The sequence below is a fragment of the Zalophus californianus genome, chromosome 1 (genome assembly GCF_009762305.2).
Source record: "Zalophus californianus isolate mZalCal1 chromosome 1, mZalCal1.pri.v2, whole genome shotgun sequence".
NCBI classification, from domain to species: Eukaryota; Metazoa; Chordata; class Mammalia; order Carnivora; family Otariidae; genus Zalophus; species Zalophus californianus.
This window is the reverse complement of record NC_045595.1, coordinates 135153192-135173121: the sequence shown is the minus strand read 5'-3', so window position 1 is coordinate 135173121 and position 19930 is coordinate 135153192. Positions and strand designations below refer to the sequence as shown.

Genomic DNA, 19930 nt, shown 5'->3' with positions numbered 1-19930 from the left:
ATGCCTCTTAAATATGATAAAGAATATTTACCAAAAATTAATAGCAGATAGCTTACTAAAAAAAAACAGTAAAACCCACAAGCTATTTTCATTCGAATTAAGCACAAGGAAGAAATGCTCACTATAATCATTATTATTTAACATTATTTGAAAGGCTCTATTGCATTATTAAAACAAAATGAAATTAGAAAAACAAATTCTAAAGCAGGAAAATTATCTACACCAGCAAATAATATGATTGTATACTGAGAAGGACCCAAAACACTAGTAAAAAAAAAAAATTCTATTGGAGAAGAAATAAATAAGCAAATAAATAAGAGATTTACAGATTGTAACAAGTACTCTGCAGGAAATAAGCAAAGTAATGATAAAGGGTAGCTAGGCAAAGGGCTCTAGACAGGCTGGCCAGAGGAAACTTTTCTGTGGGGGAGCTCCTGAAGCTAGACCCAAGCAATGAGAATGAAGAGCTAATGGAGGGCATCCAGCCAGAGGGAACAGTGTGTGCAGAGATGAGTTTGAGGAACATCAAGGAGGCAGCAGGTAGGAGGGAGGGGAGGCATGAGATAGGTTTGGGTAGGGGTTAAGGGGCTTGTGGGCCAGAGTAAGGGGGTTGAATTTTACTCTAAGTGCCTTAAGAAAACACTGAAGGGCTTTAGGCAGGGGAGAAATTTAGGTTTTTAAAATATGACTGATGTTTCTAAAAGAACATTTTGTCTGCTTTGTAGGGAGGAAGGGAAGAAGAGCGCAGGGAACCAATTAGAAAGCTACTGATGTAGTCCAGGTGGGAAATCACCAGGATCTGACTTCGAGTGGCCATGGGGTGAAGAGAAATGGGTAGATGTGAGATGTATTTTGGAGGTGGAACACAAAATGGGATGGGTGGGGGGGTGTTAACTTTTTCCTGGTACGTCTTAACAAACCTCTTTGTTTTCAAACTGTCATTTTGTTTTAGCTATGTATCATATAAACAAAAAGTAGGTAGGTTATCACAGGCTTTTTTACTAGGGGATCTTTTTTAGATAGAGGAATTTAATCCATCTGCAATAATTATGATTTCTGATATATGTTTTCTACTTTTTCTTTTATATTTGTTAGTTCCATGATTTCCCTTCCCCTTGGTCTATCATTCCTGATTCTTGAAGGACTGTTGGAGTCTTGGGGGTTTCTTCTTTTTTAAAGCTCTCATGATTTGGAAGTTTAACATTCTGTTTCTAGTCTTCTGGTCTAGTACCTGTTCAGGGTCTCAAAAGTCATTTTAAGTATTAACCTCACCCCTCTGCTAATCTCCACCCCCCCCATCCTTTCCCCTTTAACTTCCTCAGAAATCTTTGCGATCACTTCAAATCCTTTTTAGAAGTAGTGAGTTTCCACAGGACTAAGTGAAGCTGACGGTGCATACATACATATTCATTTCTCCCTTTTCCCTCAAGGACAATGAAGACCTGAAAGGAGCTGAGGCCCGAGTCGGGGACACGGGACCGCAGGAGGAGGCTTCTGGCCTTCCTGGGTCGGGGCTGACTCAGACCTGGCTCGTTCAAGGACTGTACCATCCCCACTCTCCCAGCCCAGCCCCGGTCCGCACATTCCCAAGGCGCCACTGCTCCCGGCTCTCTGCAGGCCGGGTCTGGAACTAGCGGGTTCTAGCACTAGGGGTTTCCTTTGTACCTTCGCCCCAGACAGAGCCCAGGGACCTCCGGAGGTTCAGAGCTCAGCCACTAGGGGGCATCGGCGCGCTTCCCCGAGGAGAGAGTCCCGGGAGCGTCAGGGTTGTCACTCAGCGCTGCACAGTCGCACGTCGGCTTCGACGAGTTCTGAGCCAGGTGCGGGAGATGCAGCCTGGGGGAGCCCACAGCCCGGCCCGCATGGGGATGGAGGTGGAGCGCAGGCACGCCCCCCGACATCCACACCCCCACCTGCAGTCAGAGGGTCTGGAGGAGGCTGGCAGGCGGGGCCCGAGCCCCGGAAGCTGCGCGGTTAGAGACCCGAGCCAGAGCACGCCGCCTGCTGGGAGAGGGGAGCCAGGGCACATGATGGGGTGTCACAGAGAGGTTAGATGCCTTGAGTTAGGTGTCACATGGCAACAGGCCTGATGTTACAAGCATAGACAGGAGGAGACATAAGAAGATATATTGTATAATAGCACATTTTACAAGAACACATTCAAATAAAGATGACCATGGGGGCACCTGGGTGGCTCAGTCGGTTAAGCGATTGACTCTTGATTTTGGCTCAGGTCATGATCTCAGGGTCATGGGATCGAGCCCCATGTGCAGCTCCGCTCTCAGTGAAGAGTCCGCTTGTCCTCTCCCTCTGCTCTTCCCCCCACTCGCGCTCTCTTTCTCTCTCAAATAAATAAATAATTAATAAAATCTTAAAAAAAAACAATTATATACTATTGAACTAAAAAGTGCAATAATCCAATTAAGAACCCAATAGAAGGGTTAATAGTAGATAGTCAATGGAAAGGAAGATAAGTCAGAAGAAATCATCTGACCAGATTTTGTCATGTAATGCTCAATAAATGGTAGGTATTGTAGATATTGTAATTATTCACAGTATGGGTCCCTGTTCCTCTAAAATTTTCAGGCATTACCTCTCCTCTCCTGTGTTTTCAACCTGTCACTCTCAACTGGTTTCTTCCCTCAGCTCATAAACAAGGTCAAATCTCTCCCATCTTCAAAAACAAACAATAAGAACACTTCTGTAAAGAAATCCACCAGGTCACTTAAGTACTCTCACACCTTGTCATGGAAGGAGAATTTCCCAAGTGGGAATTCTTGGTTTAACCAATGCCTTTGAGATTTCTGTTTCCTGTGGGGATCTCTCCTTTGGCTTTTTGAATCAGAGGATTGGCTTCTTTCATCAATTCTGGAAAATTCTCAACTTTTATCTCCTCAAATATTGCCTCTCCTCCATTCTCTCTCTCCCCTCCTTCCAGAACTCCAAAGAGACATATATTAGGTTTCTGTACTTTTTCTTGTTAATCATCTCTTCTGTATTTTCCATCTCTAGGTCTCACTGGGCTTCATTCTGGATGATTTCTTCTCCCTCTAACTACTAGCCACTATAGAAACATGCTACAAGGAACTTCTTTATAAGCGTTCCCTTATATGTTTGTATGACAATTTGCTGGGTTGTACATCCAGGAGCAGGATTGCTAGGTCATAGGACGTGCAAATGTAGGACTCAACCAAGTAGAACCAGACTCCTTTCCAGAGTGGCTGTACCCATCTACACTTCCACCAGGGATACGTGATTGATTTCTATGTCACCAAATCCCCTCCAACTCAGCATTACCCAGCTTTTGAATGGTTGCCGGCCAAACAGGTGCCAAACAATAACTCACAAACTTTGAATTTGTGTTTCTCTGATTATCAGGGATTTTGAGCATCTGGCTATATCCTTAGTAGCTTCTTATGTTTCTCTTCTGTTGTTTGCCTGTCCATATCCTTTGCCCATTTTTCTATTGAAGTTGCTGGGGGTTTTTTCCCTTACTGATCAGCAGGAAAGGGGGGCAGATAGGGGGAGGAAAGGAAAGGAAGAAGACAACCGAACACATCTTTATCTAACATGGTGGAGCTGGGGCCAGGTAAAGATGAAACCCCTCACCTTAGACAGGGTTTTAGCCTGAAATCATAGAAATGATCTCTGGTGGATTTGAGCAGAAAAGAGAGTTATTAAAGGGATGATTTGGATTTGGGCAGAGTCTAGGGCAGGTGGTTAGGGTCTGTGCCCACTTCAAGAGAGGCCACTAAGGACAAACCTGGCATTTCCAGCTCCTTGTGGGGAGCTGAGCTCTGCCTCCTGCATGCCCATTAGGTGAGATAAATCCTTAGCTAGAGGAAGGGGGTTCAGATGCTGGGCAGCCAAACAGAATAACTATGTCCACTAAGCTCCTCCTCTTCCGTATCCATCTGTGTCCCCCGGACTGTGTGGGCCTGGGGTATGTTCGGAAAAACAAGAACTTAAACTTTGTTAATAGAGTACAGAGATATCTGATACCCTAGGGGTCCCTGACTGAGCCATTGCAGGAAGGAATAATAGGACACCACAGAGAATGCTTACTACAAAGAAGGAAGGCATCTCATATGCAAACCCCGCTCATCTTCAAACTCTGGGGGGCCAAGGGACTTAGTGGTTTTAGAAGAACTGGGAGGCTGGTCCTCAACCTTACCTGAACCCAGCCTACTACAGCTGCACTTTGAGAAGATAGGCTGGTGGAGGACCTAAGAGAGGGGCCTCACAGAGTGTTAGAGACCTGCAAAGCTCAAAGAATCTTCCTGTGAGGCCCCTCTCTCAGGTGGAAAAATAGCTGTTTCTGTCCCACTTGGCACAAGCACCATTCCCCGGGGAGAACTGGCAGCAATCTGGACCAAGCAAGACCAGGACCCTCTTAGCTGTCGAGGCCATTCTCTGTGGATCCCCAGCCCCAGAGACCTACAACGGCTGGCAGCAAGAGTAGACCCCCACAGTGCTGGCAACACCACAGGCCAAGAGAGGGCAGGACAGCAGTGGTCCAGGGGCTGCAGTTTTTCAGAGGGCTACCGAGGGCAGCAGGTGCAGAACCAGTGCCCAGCAAGCAGCGCAGATAGTCCGTCTGCACGTGACCAGCAACATGCTGGCAGAGTAACCAGAACGGACTCTTGGGCAGCGAGATTCCATAATCATCCTTAATGTAGGAGCTGAAGGGAAATTCTGCAGGATTCTAAGACCCTCTGAGAGAAAATGGAGGCTAAGAGCCATTAAAACGTAAATGCTAATCAGCCTACACTCATAGCCCCAGGCTGGTGAAACCTGGTGTACTGGTACCTTGGCCATAGTGACAAACATAATGGTCATGTTGTGTACCTTTCTCACGGATTAGCTTAACACCTGGGTGGAACAGAGACATGAGTGAAAGCACGCCTGGGGCGCAAAGTGGTGTGAGGGAAGTACCTTCTCTGTCTCCTGTGAGCACCTACCTGAGAGGTGAGCCCACTTCTTCAGCCATTGATGGGCTGTCCTCACACTCCTGGCAGCATAGAAAGTGCAGGCATTCCCTGTGAAAAGTCCTGGGCTCTTCTCAGGGCTGGTGTCCTGCCCTACTGGGACAATGTCCTACCAAGAGACATGAGGACAGAGGTGGTGGCAGCACGTACCTGTGGCAGAGGTGGAGGAAGCTGTTGCCTTCTTAATAACATCCTTATTAAGTTCTCCTGTCCTCCAAGGATAAGCAGATAGTGATGGTGGACTGGGAAGAGCGTGAGGAGCTGGTCCCATTCCACACGCTGGGGCAAGCAGGTCACTGTGTTCAGCATTCTTCCTGCTGAGCTTGTGGTGGCCATAATGAAACACGCATGGCTAGCACAGCAGCACAATGAAGCTGGGCTGGGCAGCCGAGACCATGGCCTTTGCCAGAGCCTGTTGGTCAGCTACCTGGTCACTGCAGCCATGTGTGATGATGTGTCTTCCAGCCACTGGAGCCCCTGGGCTTCCTCACCACCTTCTGCTGGCACCTGACCTTAAAGGCTTCCATGCTGGCACCATCAACAGCCTCTGGCACCATGGTCGCTCCTCCTAGCAAAGGGCAGGTACCAGGTACCACTAGGCCCCATGGGCCCCAGCGAAGAGCTCGAGAAGCTCAAGGCAGAGCTCATGCTGCAGGATGGTGCATCCAGGCGCAGAGCTGTCCTTTGAGGATGCCCACTGGTGGGCAGACTGATGTGTCCTGAGGGCCAGTTTGACTTCCTATCTATCCCATGAGCCATGTTCTTATTTACCTGGGGCTTTTAGCTTCTGGATGGCTTCAGGATCTTTCAGTCTAGCTGTCTCATTGTGCAAAAGTGGTTTCTGGGCCTCTCTGGAAGGTCAGAAGCAGAGACAGAGTTTCTTTCCGTGACAGGTTTGAGGGTTCTAGAGGATGGGCTGATATGGAGGGGTGGAGGGAATACAGAAAGGCCCATAAAGACTGAGCACCTGGATGAGTCTTTCCTGTTTTCACTGGTGTGATTTCTTTGAGGAGGTTTAGGAAGAAGAGCGTGTGAGGGGCCGTATTCACACAGGCTCATCACTGACAATGTGCCTATGTGTCTGCATGTTTCTTGGTCCTCTTTGAAAACCCTGTTAACAGATCAAAACCCAAAACTGCACTCTGGGGTGCAGAGAATGGGTAGGTGAGAAAATTCTCTATACTGATCTGAAGAAAGTCTGGATGGAGAGAGAGTCAAGCAACATGCTTGGGCACGAGGTTGTTGATGGACTTCCTTCTTCTTTATTTTTAACGTGAATTTTTTATTGAAGTATAACATAAATACAGGAAAGTACCCAAATCACAAGTATACAGCTCCGAGCTCTCCCCCAAATCACCTGTGTAACCCGCACCTAATCAAAAGAATTTCGCCAGAATTCCAGGAGCCCCCTCAGGGGTCCTCCTGGTCACTCCCCCTCATGCTAACCACTATCCTGACTTCTAACACCTTGGGTTAGTTTTACCAGTTTGGGGACTTTATATGAATAGAATCATATATCACTGAAGGATTTTTAAGAACAAAAATATCTAATAGCCAACATTGAAAGTTTTGCTTTGGGATGATGTCATACCCAATCATCATCCTCACACACAATAAAACCTACGTGCAAATAAATGCCTTTTGTAAGCATTTTTGTTTTGTTTTATTTTATTTTCCAAAGGGTAGAGGTGGGAATCGATGAAAGGGGGGCTGAGTCTCCCCTGTGGGTCAGTGCAAAACAGAGCAAAGGGCACTGCTGCAGAGCGCATCGGCAAGTGTGAACACAGCCAGAGCAGAATGCAGACTCTCAGAGTCAGACAGGAGCAAAGCCCCAGCCCTGGAGCCTTAGAGAACCTTGGACAGAGCGTTGGACTTCCCCACCCCAGAGTGTGGGAGAGGACTTGAGTAAATTCATATACATTTCAAAAGACAGAGCGGCTTCTGCTAACATTTGGCTAACAAAGTAGATAGGCATTTCATTAGAGAATATACGAAGAACTCTGCCATCCCCATGGACGCATGGTCATCCCTATTTGATGTTAACCGGCCGGTTATTCCTGTGTGACATATACCTGCATGAGTCAGATGACAGGGCTGAGTCAAACCTCGCATGCCTAAGTCTGGAAGAGAGGAGAGGGAGGCTCCAGCCACAGATACCAGAAGGGACCAGAGAATAAAACCCCTGCTGATAGAGGTTACCATTCAGCAACCTACATACACACAAGTGTTGCTACTCAGTACAGAAGTCAGGGAGAGGTTTCCAGGACCAGGCTCGGGCAGGAGACAGACCAAATCTTAAAGGAAAAGTAAAAAGCGAAACTTCTTTGCCCCGAGTAGCAGCGACAGTTGAACCACGAACAGCACCCAGCTGAGCCTCCTGGGGAGGCAGGGAGCCCACTTAGCTCTCAGGAATCTCCTGCCAACAGTAACCCCAGAGAGCATAAGGTTGTCCTCAACCTGACTGCGAGTTACAATCACCAGAAAGAAGTTTGTTTTTCACCTTTTTTATTGTACATAACAAAACATAGAATTTATCTTTTTAACCATTTCTAGGTGTAAGATTCAGTGGCATTAAGTACATTCACACTGTGGTGCAGCCATCACTACCATCCCTCTCTAGAACTCTTTCATCTTCCCAAACAGAGGCTCTATATCCGTTAAACAGTAACTCCCCATTCCCCTCCCCATCCCAGCTCCTGGCAACCACCTTTCTATTTTCTGTCTCTATGAATTTGACCACTCTAGATACCTCATATAAGTGGAATCATACAGTATTTGTCCTTTTGTGTCTGCAGGGGCGATTTTAAAAACCTGAACCCCACACCAATTAAATCAGGACTTCCAGGGTAGGGCCCAAACATTTAAAAAGCTCTCCGATGATTCTAATGGGCAGCCTTGAAAACCACTAAGGTCTTCGAATAACAAACACATCTCAGCACCTGCTGGCTGATGGCGAAAATTCCTTTAGTCACGGGCAAAGCTAAGGATTTTCTTTCTTCAGCTGGAGATGAGGGGCTTAAAATGACTGAGATATGACAATGACTGAAACTCATCTGCTAAAGATTAATCTATCAGTCAACAAGTGTACTTGGGTATTAGACACTGCCACCTTTTGAAAGCCAGGATGACTCAGAGGGTAGCAGATGATAAGTAACTGTCCACTTGGAAGATGGGGAGAGACAGACCCACCAGGGACTCATGGTCATTTTGTGTGTGTGTTGGGAGGGGATGGTAAAAGTTAGCCTTGCTAACCTTCAGTTATCCGTAGGATCAACACATCTGTATACTTGCCCAGTTTACTGGAACGGGGCCACTATGACATGTGGTTCCCATCAACTGTATTTTTGCATGATTCTTGAGTCCTCCCCCGCCCCATTTTAATTTAACCACACTGACTACATTACAAAAGAACTTCACTTACATGGGTTCTAATTGAGGCATGACCAGTGCCTTGTTCAAGGAAGACCTCCTTCTGTTGTTTGTTTCTTCAGAACTAGAAATACATGGAAAATGATCAGGTAGATCAGAGAGACAGAGAGATAAGACACAGGGAGATAGATGCAAACATATATAAAATGACAGAATGACAGGGAAGATCCACACCAAAATCATAATATTGTTTCCCATTCCGAAGGGAGGGAGGCGTAGGTTTGAGACTGGAAAGATTTGAATGTTTATTTTTCAAAACCCTGGCAGCAAACATGGCAAAATGTTAACACTTGTTCATTCTGCATTGGCATTTGTTATATTACTTTTTTCGCCTGTCTTTGTGCTTTTCCATCTTTAAAAAGATACATACGTAAAGGTCAACATACATATTTATCTATATAAATAATTGTACACATGAATATACATGTATAAAGAAATGTTTTAGTGACTGAGGAGAGCTCTTACAAAATTTTTCAAGTTGACAACTTTGTCATGAAATTAAATTACTATATCCTCATAGAACATTTGAAAAATACAAAAAAAGACACAAATTAATATTCCCCATAAAACTACCGTGTAGAAATTGCCACATTTCGATGTCTTCATGTCCAAGCTTTTTCTCTATGCATTAGACAATTTCATCATTGATTTCAAGTTTTCAGATAGTTGATTACTAAAATACTCGCTCATAGTAAAATGCAGAAAAAGATAGATAAGGAAAGACAAATTACTTATGGCCTTACTACCTGATGTGCCTCCAGCAAGGTTCTCAATGGCAAAAACCATAACGTGATACTGGTTAGGAAGAGAAGGACATAACTGGAGAGGCCGGAAATAGGATACATTGTCAACAAGGAGTTGTATTTACCAGGGTCTTTGCTTTCATTCATTTCCTCCTCTAGGTCTTCATGTGATAAAGTCATCCAAACATTCAGTCAGATATTGCATGGCTGGACCCTAGCGCCAATATGATCTTGGTTTATATGTTATTTCTTTTATGAATCAATCTGAAGGATTCACTCACTATTGCAATTGCCTTAATTTCTTTTGAGGGAGGAGGGCTTAGTATTTAACACCCTCTGCCGCTTTTTCTTGTTTATTTGTCTATTTACTTGCTTCTCGTCTCTCTCTTTCATTGTTGTGTCCTCGGAGCCTAGAAGTGCCTGATATTATTAGTATTATTATCGAATGAAAAAATGAATCAAAGAGGCTTTGGTAGTCCTGCCTACATAGGATTGTGAAAGCATCTTCCTTTAACGACCATTAGATACCGTAGCCTAAGAAGGCAACCTGGTGAGGCACCTGTTTTTCATCTATACCTCTTCCTCCCCACCTCCTTATATGGCTGCAGTCCGATGCCCCTGTGTTAATCAGAACCACTTGCCACAGTCAATACCATATCCTTCTTTTTTGCCTGTTTGCCTCATGCCTTGAGGAGCCTGAAATATACATGTGACTGCCTCGGCTTCCAGTTCAATGAAATCATTAATGTGTCCTTTGGTGGGCATATTCTTCCCTTGGATACTAAAAATTTTGAACTCTCAGTGTCCAGTGTTGTTAGAATAAGAAAAAATATTTTAGGGGCGCCTGGGTGGCTCAATCGGTTAAGGTTCTGCCTTCAGCTCAGGTCATGATCTCAGGGTCCCGGAATCGGGCCCCACATGGGTCTCTCTGCTCAGCAGGGAGTCTGCTTCTCCCTCTGCCTGCCATTCTGCCTGCCTGTGTGTGCTTTCTCTCTCTCTCGCTCTCTAATAAATAAATAAATAAAATCTTTAAAAAATATTTTAGATAGCCATTTACTATTGTGGTAGCCTTAACATTTTCTAGCTTATCATCTATCATTCTTGTTTTAAAAGAAAGATGTTATTTATTTATTTATTGGAGAGTGAGAGAGTGAGCGGGTGGTGGGGGAGGGAGAGGGATAAGTAGACTCCGCACTGAGCGCAGAGCCCAACATGGGGCTTGGGGCTTGACCTCACAACGCCGAGATCATGACCTGAGCCGAAATCAAGAGTCAGAAGCTTAACCGATGAGCCCCCCAGGCGCCCCTCATTTATCCTTCTTTACCACTTTTCCCATTTGGCATCAAGGAGTGTAAGAACGCCGTGACCCTCTGTGAAGAGAAGTCTGTGTTTTTAAGGCTACAGATAGGCTCCACCTTTTGTAGATTTATGGGCCACTTACAGTTATCCTTGAATGACTAGCCGCTTTTTGCCCTGTGCCCATTTTTCTACTGAGGTGTTCACTTTTAACTTTTTGATTTGTAAGAGCTCTTTATATTTTAAGGAGACTAACATTTTGTCACATATGGAGTAAAATTTTACAATTTATTTTTCTCTTGAAATTAACTTCTTTAAAGATTCATGAACTTTTTATTTTTTTGAAAGATTTTATTTACTTATTTGAGAGAGAGAGAGTGAGCGAGAGAGAGAGAGAGAGCACATGAGCAGGGGCAGAAGGAGAGGCAGAGGGAGAAGCAGACTCCCATCTGATCAGGGAGCCCGACGTGGGGCTCGATCCCAAGACCATGAGATCATGACCTGAGCCGAAGGCAGACGCTTAAAGGACTGAGCCACCCAGGTGCCCTTATTTTATTTTTAAATATTTTATTTATTTATTTGAGAGAGAGAGGAGAGAGAGAGAGAGAGAGACCATGAATGGGGGGGCCAGAGGGAGAAAGGAGACTCCCCGCTGAGCAGGAAGCCTGACATGGGGCTCAATCCCAGGACACTGAGATCATGACCGGAGCCAAAAACAGCTGTTTAACCAACTGAGCCACCCAGGCGCTCCTTGAAATTAATTTTTAACTGTAACTTTAATATATGATAAATTATTAATTGTAATGTTTAATTTCTATTAGTAAAAAACTTTAACATTTTCAAATATAATTAGGTTCTTCCCCCTTTTTTTTCTTTTTTTTTCTTTTTTCCCCCTTTTTTTTAATGGTCACGGCTTTGGTATTATTCGGAGGAATACTTGAACAACTTCATCATCATAGGAATTCAGCAAGGAATGTTAGTAATAACATAGTAAAATTACTAATAATCACTACCATTTATTGAGTATTTATTATGTATCAGACACTCTACATACCTTCTTCTATTTAATACAAGAAACCTATGAGGTAATTATTATTCCCATTCTACCCGTCAGGAGAGAGAGGCTCAAGAAGACAGAGTAACTTGCTCATCATCATGTGACTTATAAGTGTTGGAGCTGAAACTCAGTCATTTAGTCATGTACAAACTCTGGACTTCATCAGCAGATGAGTAGATCTGGGTCCCCATCCTGGCTCTGCTGTGCTGGCCGCTAGATGTGATACCTGCCTGTGTGGTTTCACCCCTCGGAGCCTTAATGTCACCTATAACATTTGTTTAACAATGACTCTCTCATAGAGTTGTTGAGGGATTTAAATGAGGGAAAAAAGATTTAATATGGCTGGCACCAAGAGACAGCCAATGTAAAAATGTCAGCCACCGCCCCTTAATTACCTCTTTCCCTAGGGGCGCCTGGGTGGCTCAGTTGGTTAAGCGACTGCCTTCGGCTCAGGTCATGATCCTGGAGTCCCGGAATCGAGTCCTGCAGCGGGGTCGGGTTCCACATCGGGGTTGGGTTCCACATCGGGGTCAGGTCCCGCATCGGGGTCGGGTCCCGCATCGGGGTCAGGTCCCGCATCGGGGTTGGGTCGGGTAGGGTCTGGTCCCGCATCGGGGTCGGGTCCCGCATCGGGGTCAGGTCCCGCATCGGGGTCGGGTCCCTGCTCGGCGGGGAGTCTGCTTCTCCCTCTGACCCTCCCCCATCTCATGTGCACTCTCTCTCATTCTCTCTCTTTCTCAAATAAACAAAATATTTTTTTAAAAAATTACCTCTTTCCCTCCCCTCTCTTTGTGGCAGGTGGGGCAGAGAAGAGGGAAGAGAAAGGGAAAACTAGGACCTGCAGCGAGGTGCAGAGGCTGGACCCCAAGCTTACGCAGCGAGGTGCAGAGGCTGGAACCCCAAGCTCAGCTGACCTAAGTAAGGATCAGAGTGAGGTGAAGTGCCACATGGCTGAGAGAGATCCTACCCAGGGAGTGGCTCAGATGCTTCCAGCACAGACGTATGTCCTCTCATGTGTGGGAGGTAGGGGTGGAGTTGGATCAGGAAGATCTCACCGCACCTTAGAAGCAGCAACTCTCTTTTGTGAGGAGAGCGCTGAGAGGTTGCTGCTCACCTCCCTGCTCTCGCTCTGCTGGCCCCAACACACACACCGAGACCATGGGCACCTTCCAGGGACACCTGCTGGCGGGGATATTCTTCTTCATCTTCTCCCTCTACTACTCAGTGATGGTGTCCTTTGCCCTGCTGCGGGGACAGAGGTCTCTCAGCTCCCCTTTGCCCCCAAGGGAGAAGCAAGGACACAGGTGGTGGCAGCTGGTACCTGTGCAAGGGATGATGAAGTTGGTCATCTCCCTGGGTGGCATCATTCCTGAGTTCTTCTACCCCCCAGGAGTAAACCGGATGAGGATAGTAGACTGGGAGGACCCTCGGCGGCCATTCTTGTTCTATGACAACTGGGATCATGTCACCATGTATGGGTTTTTCATGCTCAGCGGCGTGGTGGACATTGTGAACCAGTCATGTCAAGCATGGCAGAACGTCAAGCTGGAGCGAGCAGCTGAGGCCCTGGCCTTCTGGGTGCTGACACTGCTGATGGTTGCCCACCTGGAGAACAAGGGCACCTTGGAGATCCGCGTGCATGGGCTGTTCGTAGCACTCACTTTCCTGGTTAGCCTGGTGCTCACCATAGAGGTCTGGGTCCCTGACCAGCCCGCGCTGTGGGTGCTCAAGACCTGGATGGGGCTGGTGCTCAGCAACTGGATGATGCAGCTCTCCGTGCTAATGTACGCTCCTCCCTCAGGAAAGCCCTGGAGAGCAGAAAACCCTGGGGACCTCGCCTTCCTCACCATCTTCTTCTGCTGGCACCTGGGCTTGGGGGCGGCCATGCTGGCCGCTGTCTATGGTCTCTGCAGCCTCTGGCACCATCGCTTCTCCTCCTGGAGGGAGGTCCCAGGTGCCAAGTACCAGCTGTGTCCCAGAGGCTACGGCAACGAAGAGCTGGAGAAGCTGGGGACAGAGGCCATGCTGCAGGATGGGGGCATCTAGGTATAGAATCTGTCTTTGTGCTCTGCCTGTTGTCACGAGAGTTTGGAGGGTGCCCACGGTGCACGTAGCCTGGAAATGTCCTGGGATCTACAATGTGGCCTCCTGTCACGGGAGTCACCTTCCCTGTTCCTAAATAAACCTTTCAGCTCCTCGGAATACTTCAATCTGTTACTCTGTTCTCTCCAGGTCGGCCACTGTTCAGTATGGTTCCTGACCATGGACTTACATGACGTAAGGACAAAGTAGGGCTTCTCTTTGACAGCTTTTGGGATCCAAGAGGAGGCAACGAAATGAGGAAATAGAGGGAGATAGAGAGTCACTGGAGCCCCGGGGGACGGTTCTATCAGTTTGAAGCAGAGCTGGCTTAGTATGTGCAGCTCAAGTGTTTAAATGTGTGAAGGGGGAGGTCCATTTTTGCACAGTGGTGACGACTTCTGTTTTCTTCACTTCTCTCTGTGTTTTATGTACACTAAGTGTGGCAGGATGAAGAACCTGTTTCATTGTTGCTACAGTTGTTTTTAATCTAGACTGAATGAGGCCACTTCTGCCTTCTGCGGGAGCAAGGGCTGAGGGAAAGAGGGTGACAGTCAATTAGCAGGGGCTCAAGTCTGAGAGAAAGGGGGCAAAGGAGAAAGGGAGTCCCAAAGGTGGGTGTAAGAAACAAGGATGACTGAAATGTAATTTTCAGTTGCTCGGGTTTTGCTGTGATAGAAAACTCCATTGTTCCAACTCTTTCAGTGAAGTCTATGTTACAAGTCGTGTGTGTGTGTGTGTGTGTGTGTGTGTGTGTACGTGTGAGTGATTCTGGGGCAAGATCAAAGAAAAGGCCCAGATATCAGTTGGTGGGGGGCAGCAGGGGAAGAACTGCTCTGAAATGTGTGGTGCAAATGAGCCCGGGGTTCTGAAGATGCAGGAACTCGGAGCTGAGAGAACACTGAGAACGCCAGCCCCCAGAATGTGCAGAAATTTTCAGCCAGTCATTGGGCTTCTCCCAGAATGAGGAGAGAAGGTGCTAGTAAATTCCTATACTCAGTGAAATATCTGAAAGCCAATTCTATAAAAATACTTACCGCTGGACAGAACCGGAAAGCCACCGCTTCTGATAGCATGAGTCTGCATATGTGAGACGGATCAATCCAGCACTTGGAGATGTGAAGAGGCAGGAAGAAGGGAGGGGTGCCAGCCATGGATGTGGAGAAAGGACCACAGCGCAAAGCTCCCTCGGGCAAGGCAGTCGTAGTGCCGCCAGTTAAGAGTTCAGGCAGTTAGAAATGCTGTCCTCAGAGACCAAAAAGCTGTAGGAAGCATAGAGAGGTGTTTGCATTTGCAAGACAGAAGACAGGCTGCACACTGCCTTCTGAAATGTCACCGGACCGCCCCCTACACAGCGTGCAGGTGCATGGTTAATCGGCCCTGGAAATTCCAGGACCAGAACCTGAGCGAGGAAAGGGATGGCAGTGGGACAAGGGTCTGGCAGCTCACACCAGCAGGGCTTGCAGGGGAGGAACTCTCTGGATCTAGAGGAAGAGCAACATGTCTTCCTGCAGCAGCTGGAACGAGGCCAGCCCCAGCTTCCTTCCCAGCAGAGCACGAACCAACCTAAGGAGAGGCCAACACCTTTCTTTCTGCCCCCACCCTAAAAAGTCCAGAAGCAGAGCCAGATTTACCCTGAAGCTAATAAAGCTTAAGCTTCAGGGCCCCTCACTTTACATCTCCAAATGCAAAGCCCTGGGAGGGGCCGTAGCAAGGTGTTCACATAATCACCTATCACTGAAAAATTGCCAAAGATCTTTCTGTATTCTTTTTTCTAAAGAGGTAACTCCTACTTTAGGTATAACTTTAGGCTCCGCAAAACCTGGCTTTGCCTCCACCCTCAAGGCTTAACACAGTTTTACTTTCAAGATGCCTTGTGATATACATCTCTTAGCCTGTTAGTGGCTAACCCTTATCCAACCCTTATTTGAGGACAATGAGAAGACTCTTTCTCCTTCAACTTGGAAATAAGAAGCTTAAACTTCTAATGACATCACCAACTGACTGAAAACCATCTGCTAGAGTAGAAGCCGCCAGTCAACAAATCCCTCAGTGACCTGTCATCAGCTGCTGGGCCTGGTTCAATAAAGAGGAATCGGCCAGGCTGGGGACTGATGGCTGGGGGAAAAGGTAGGGAGTGATATACAGAGGTGGGTCCTGTTTATCTTCCCCTGTGCTATGCAAGGGAGTTTTCGTCCCGTACATCTGGCCCTTGCCCAGTGTATGAGTCAGGGCTCTCCAGAGAAACAGAACCAATAGGGTGTGGATAGATAGACATGTTAAAGAATTGGTCTATGAGATTGTGAGGGCTAGCAAGTCCAGAATAGGCAGGGCAGGCCAGCAGCCCAGAGACCCAGGAAGAGTTAATGTTGCCATCTTGAGTCCGAAGGCATCCTAAAGGCAGAATTCCTTTCTGCTTAGAGCACCTCAGTCTTGTCTTTTAAGGCCTTCAACTGATTAAGTGAGGTCCACCCATATTATGGAAGGTAATCTGCTTACTCAAAGTCTACCAATTAAATGTTAATCACATCTAAAAAATACTGGCACAAGGCAACATCTAAACCAGTGTTTGACCAAACAACTGAGGGCCATGGCCTAGCCAAACTGACACATAAAATTAACCATCATACTCAGCATATGGGAACATGGCCACTGAAACATAATTTACGGCAACTGTGTTTGTCGTGACTTTGGAGACCTTCCAAAATAATAACTTCATTTTAAAAGAATTTCATCAGGGTGCCTGGGTGGCTCAGTCAGTTAGGCGTCTGACTCTTGATTTCAGCTTAGGTCATGATCTCAGGGTTGTGAGATCAAACCCCGTGTCAGGCTCTGCACTGGGCATGGAGCCTGCTTAAGAGTCTCTCTCTCTCCCTCTGCCCCTCCCCACTTGTGCTCTCTCTCTAAAAAAGTAAAATAAAAAATTAAAAAATAGGTGGCTGGGCGGATGGGGTAACGATGACGGGCATTAAGGAGGGCACTGAATGTAATGAGCACTGGGTGTTATATGCAACTGATGAATCACTAAACTCTACCTCTGAAACTAATAATACACTATATGTTAATTGAATTTAAATAAAATAGATAAATAAATAAATAAAAGAACTTCATCATTATAAGTTCTGACTGCAGTGTGACTATGACCATATAGTGCTATATGGCCTTCTTCCCTTCCCTGTTCCCTCTGGAGAAAGATAGTGATGGGTATACGTAAGTGACATTTATTTTTAAAGATTAAAATCATGTTTAGAGAGGGTTTATTATTCATATTATGCATTTTAGACATCTTACAATATAGCAAAAAGTATTTTGAAGTATTTTGAAATCCTACCATACTGCCCCCACCCAGAATTAATTGCCACCTGGGAGGGCTAAAAGGGGAGGAAGTTATTTCAATCAGAGTGGATGATAGGGTTTCTGTATCAGAGATGAGCCCTTTCTTGGTGATGACGAGGGATGTGCCTGATGACTAAGGTGTGGATGAGTAAAGAGGCTTGGGGGTGAAGGTCATTGAAGATGAAGAAATCCAGAGGTGGGAATCTAGTGTTGTGGGAAGGCATGGAGCAGGGATCCTGACAGGGCTGGGAAGATGGCAGCGTTGGGCTGGAGAACCTCAGAGCCCAGTCCCCGGTGAATCTGGGGGTGTGTGCCTGGGGGGAGACCTAAAGCATCAAAGAGGGCAGAAGGCAGAAAATGTGGCTAGCATGAGCTTCAAGAAGGAAGTGATCGGGGTTAAGCAGAAATGGTAACACCTACCCCACAAAGGTATTGTGAGAAATAAATGAGGTGCTGCATATGCAACACTTAATTCCGAGCATGGTGTACAGTAGATGTTCAATCATATTAGTTCGAGAGACGGAGTATACAAATGGGCAATGACCAGATTATATATAAAAATAAAAATCTGACCTACAATCTGCAGCATCCAGTCCAGGAAACCAACCCATTATCTACAGTAACCAGGCCAGGAAGCCAGCCTGCTACCTTTAAGTCAGACCATAGAAAGTCAGTTATAGCTATCACTGGTAACCAGTCGGGAAGCCCAACAATAACCCCTGTAACAACTGACCCCAAATGGGCAGGACTGGATGAATAACTAACTGCTTCCCTCATTTCTGCCCTGTTTCCAACCTAGGACCCACCAGAGAAAGCCAAATATGCACCTCTAACCAATCACATAGGTTACCCCACTTCTAGTTAGCCTGCCTGCAGCTTCCCCATGCCAACAGCCTCCACTCAGGGCACATCTGAAGCCTCCCCTTTTTTCCGCTGTAAAGCTTTCCCAATCTCCGCCTGGCAGAAAGCAAATGATGGTGGCTGGCTCCCTTATTATAGCAAACTCTTGAGTAGGTAGCCTTTGCTTGGTCTTCATTTATTTCCACATGTTCAATTCTTTCATTTATTCATGCAAGCAGTTATTCAATATTTATTGAATGTCTACACTAGCCTCCATGCTAGACCCTGAGAATAACAAAAAGACCCAGATGCCGGGTCTCTGACTCCAAGCTGATTATGGCTCAGTGGGAAAAGAAGGGCAAATAAACAGCAAGTTAAGTGCAGTTTGAAAAAGGCTGTAATGAAGGGCAGGTAAAGCAGACTTGGGGATCAGGGAATGCTTCCAAGAAAAGTGATGTCTCCACAGGAACTTGAAGGATGAGTGTGGCCAGGGGAAAGGGGGTTGGGGAAATACTCAGGAGAGGAGGAAAGGGCCAAGGGAAAGTCCCCAGGTCATAGCATAAACATTGAAGGAAGTGAACGAAAGCGGGACGCTTGGACCTCAGCGTTTGAGCCTGGAGTGGCAAGCCATGAAGGTAGAAATGTAGACAAGGGTCAGATTCCTTCTAGACCCCATGAAGGAATTGGGTGTTTACCTTGAAGCCAGTGGTAGTGATCAAATTTCCATTTTGAAAATGTCACTCAGGCTTGATGTGGAATGAGGCATGGGGGCGTGCAGGGAGGGGCAGACCTGGAAGCAAGGAGACCAGCCAGGAGACTGACAGACCATGGTGCTAGAGGAGGAGAGAAGAGCTCATTTAGATGGTTCCTGACCTGGATGTCGTGCCTGCAGGTTGGGAGGGTGAGAGAGGGGGGAAAGCCAAAGCTTGGACCACTGAGGAGGAAAGTAAATGCAATCACTGAGAAAATGAAAGTCAGGACCAGGGGCTGGAGAAGAGAGGAATTCTGATGGAAGATGTGCAGTTTGAGGTGTTGTTCCAGAAGAAGATGTGTGTATGAGTCTGGAGCTCAAGAGAAAGGGATGGGTGGAGAGATTTGGGAGTCATAAATGGCTCTTAAAGCCATTTCTGATCACCCAGGGATGGAGGAGCTCATCGAGGGAGAAGGGAGATGGAAGAGGGTTTGGAACACAACTCTGGGAGGCACTGTGTGTAACTGGGAAAAAGAGAGGCACTTGTAAAGCAGACCAAGAAAGAACAGCCCAAGGAGGCAGGAAGAAAACCATGCGCTTGTTGTAACACAGAAACCAAATACTGATATTGTTCCAAAAAAGTTACTCAACCAACAAAACCTTGTTTCTTATTCCCTGTTCCTCCTTCCTTTCCTTCCCCTCCCAGAGAAGGATGGCCCGTGGGACACTGGGAGGGAACTCACTCTTATGAGACTAGTGGAACTGGTCCTGCATTGCCCCACAGTGTTGCCCAAGCTGCATCCACAAAATGCAGGTGTCGGTATGGGTCATAAAGAAAACTGGATGATGAAAGAATAAGAAGAAATGAACGTGCTCAGGACAAAGATTTGCCTCTGAGTTATGCCAGCTAAGGATTGTACCAAGATCTTGGTAAGGCAGGACTGGAAGTTAATTCTGGGACCACAGTGAGCACCTTTCTCCTTTGATGAGTGCACATTACATAGTTAACTATTTAGTTGGTTAGCCCTGGTTATTGAGTGCCTACCCTACAGCAGGTGGGAACGGAAATCAAATTTCCTCTCTCCTCACTAGCCTGTGCGTACAAAAGGGACCACAGAAAGGATAATGATCCATATTTCAAAGACCTCCAACCCTTAAAAGTCTCACCCAGATATCCCTACAGATCTCTCTCTCTCTCTCTTCCTCTCCGTCCCTCTCAATCTCTCTCTTTCCCTCTCTCATTATCTCCCTGACCCTCTCCCTTTCTCCCTACCACCTCCCTTCTCTCTCTCTCCCTCACCCTCCCCACTACCTACACCTCCCAACAGCCTTCTGGCTTCTGGGCGCAACCAGAGATTACCCCTCCCCCTATCTCACTGCCAATGGTGTCCTTGGTAACGAGGACGCTTTCTCCTCTACTTCGCAATTCTTTGAACACACAGTGCAGAGCCCCCACTCAACCTGGAGAACA

At 46.6% G+C, this 19930-nt stretch overlaps 1 protein-coding gene across 1 annotated transcript; it reads left to right on the top strand.

The window, feature by feature from the left end:
- Positions 1-12671: 12671 nt before the first annotated feature.
- On the top strand, positions 12672-13559 carry LOC113918889 (transmembrane epididymal protein 1A-like). Its single transcript, XM_027587794.1, has one exon. The coding sequence runs from the start codon at positions 12672-12674 to the stop codon at positions 13557-13559; it is 888 nt and encodes a 295-aa protein (XP_027443595.1).
- Positions 13560-19930: the final 6371 nt, after the last annotated feature.

Excerpts from the sequence above, each read along its gene's own strand:
- LOC113918889 (XM_027587794.1), top strand. The coding sequence starts at position 12,672 with ATGGGCACCTTCCAGGGACACCTGCTGGCGGGGATATTCTTCTTCATC.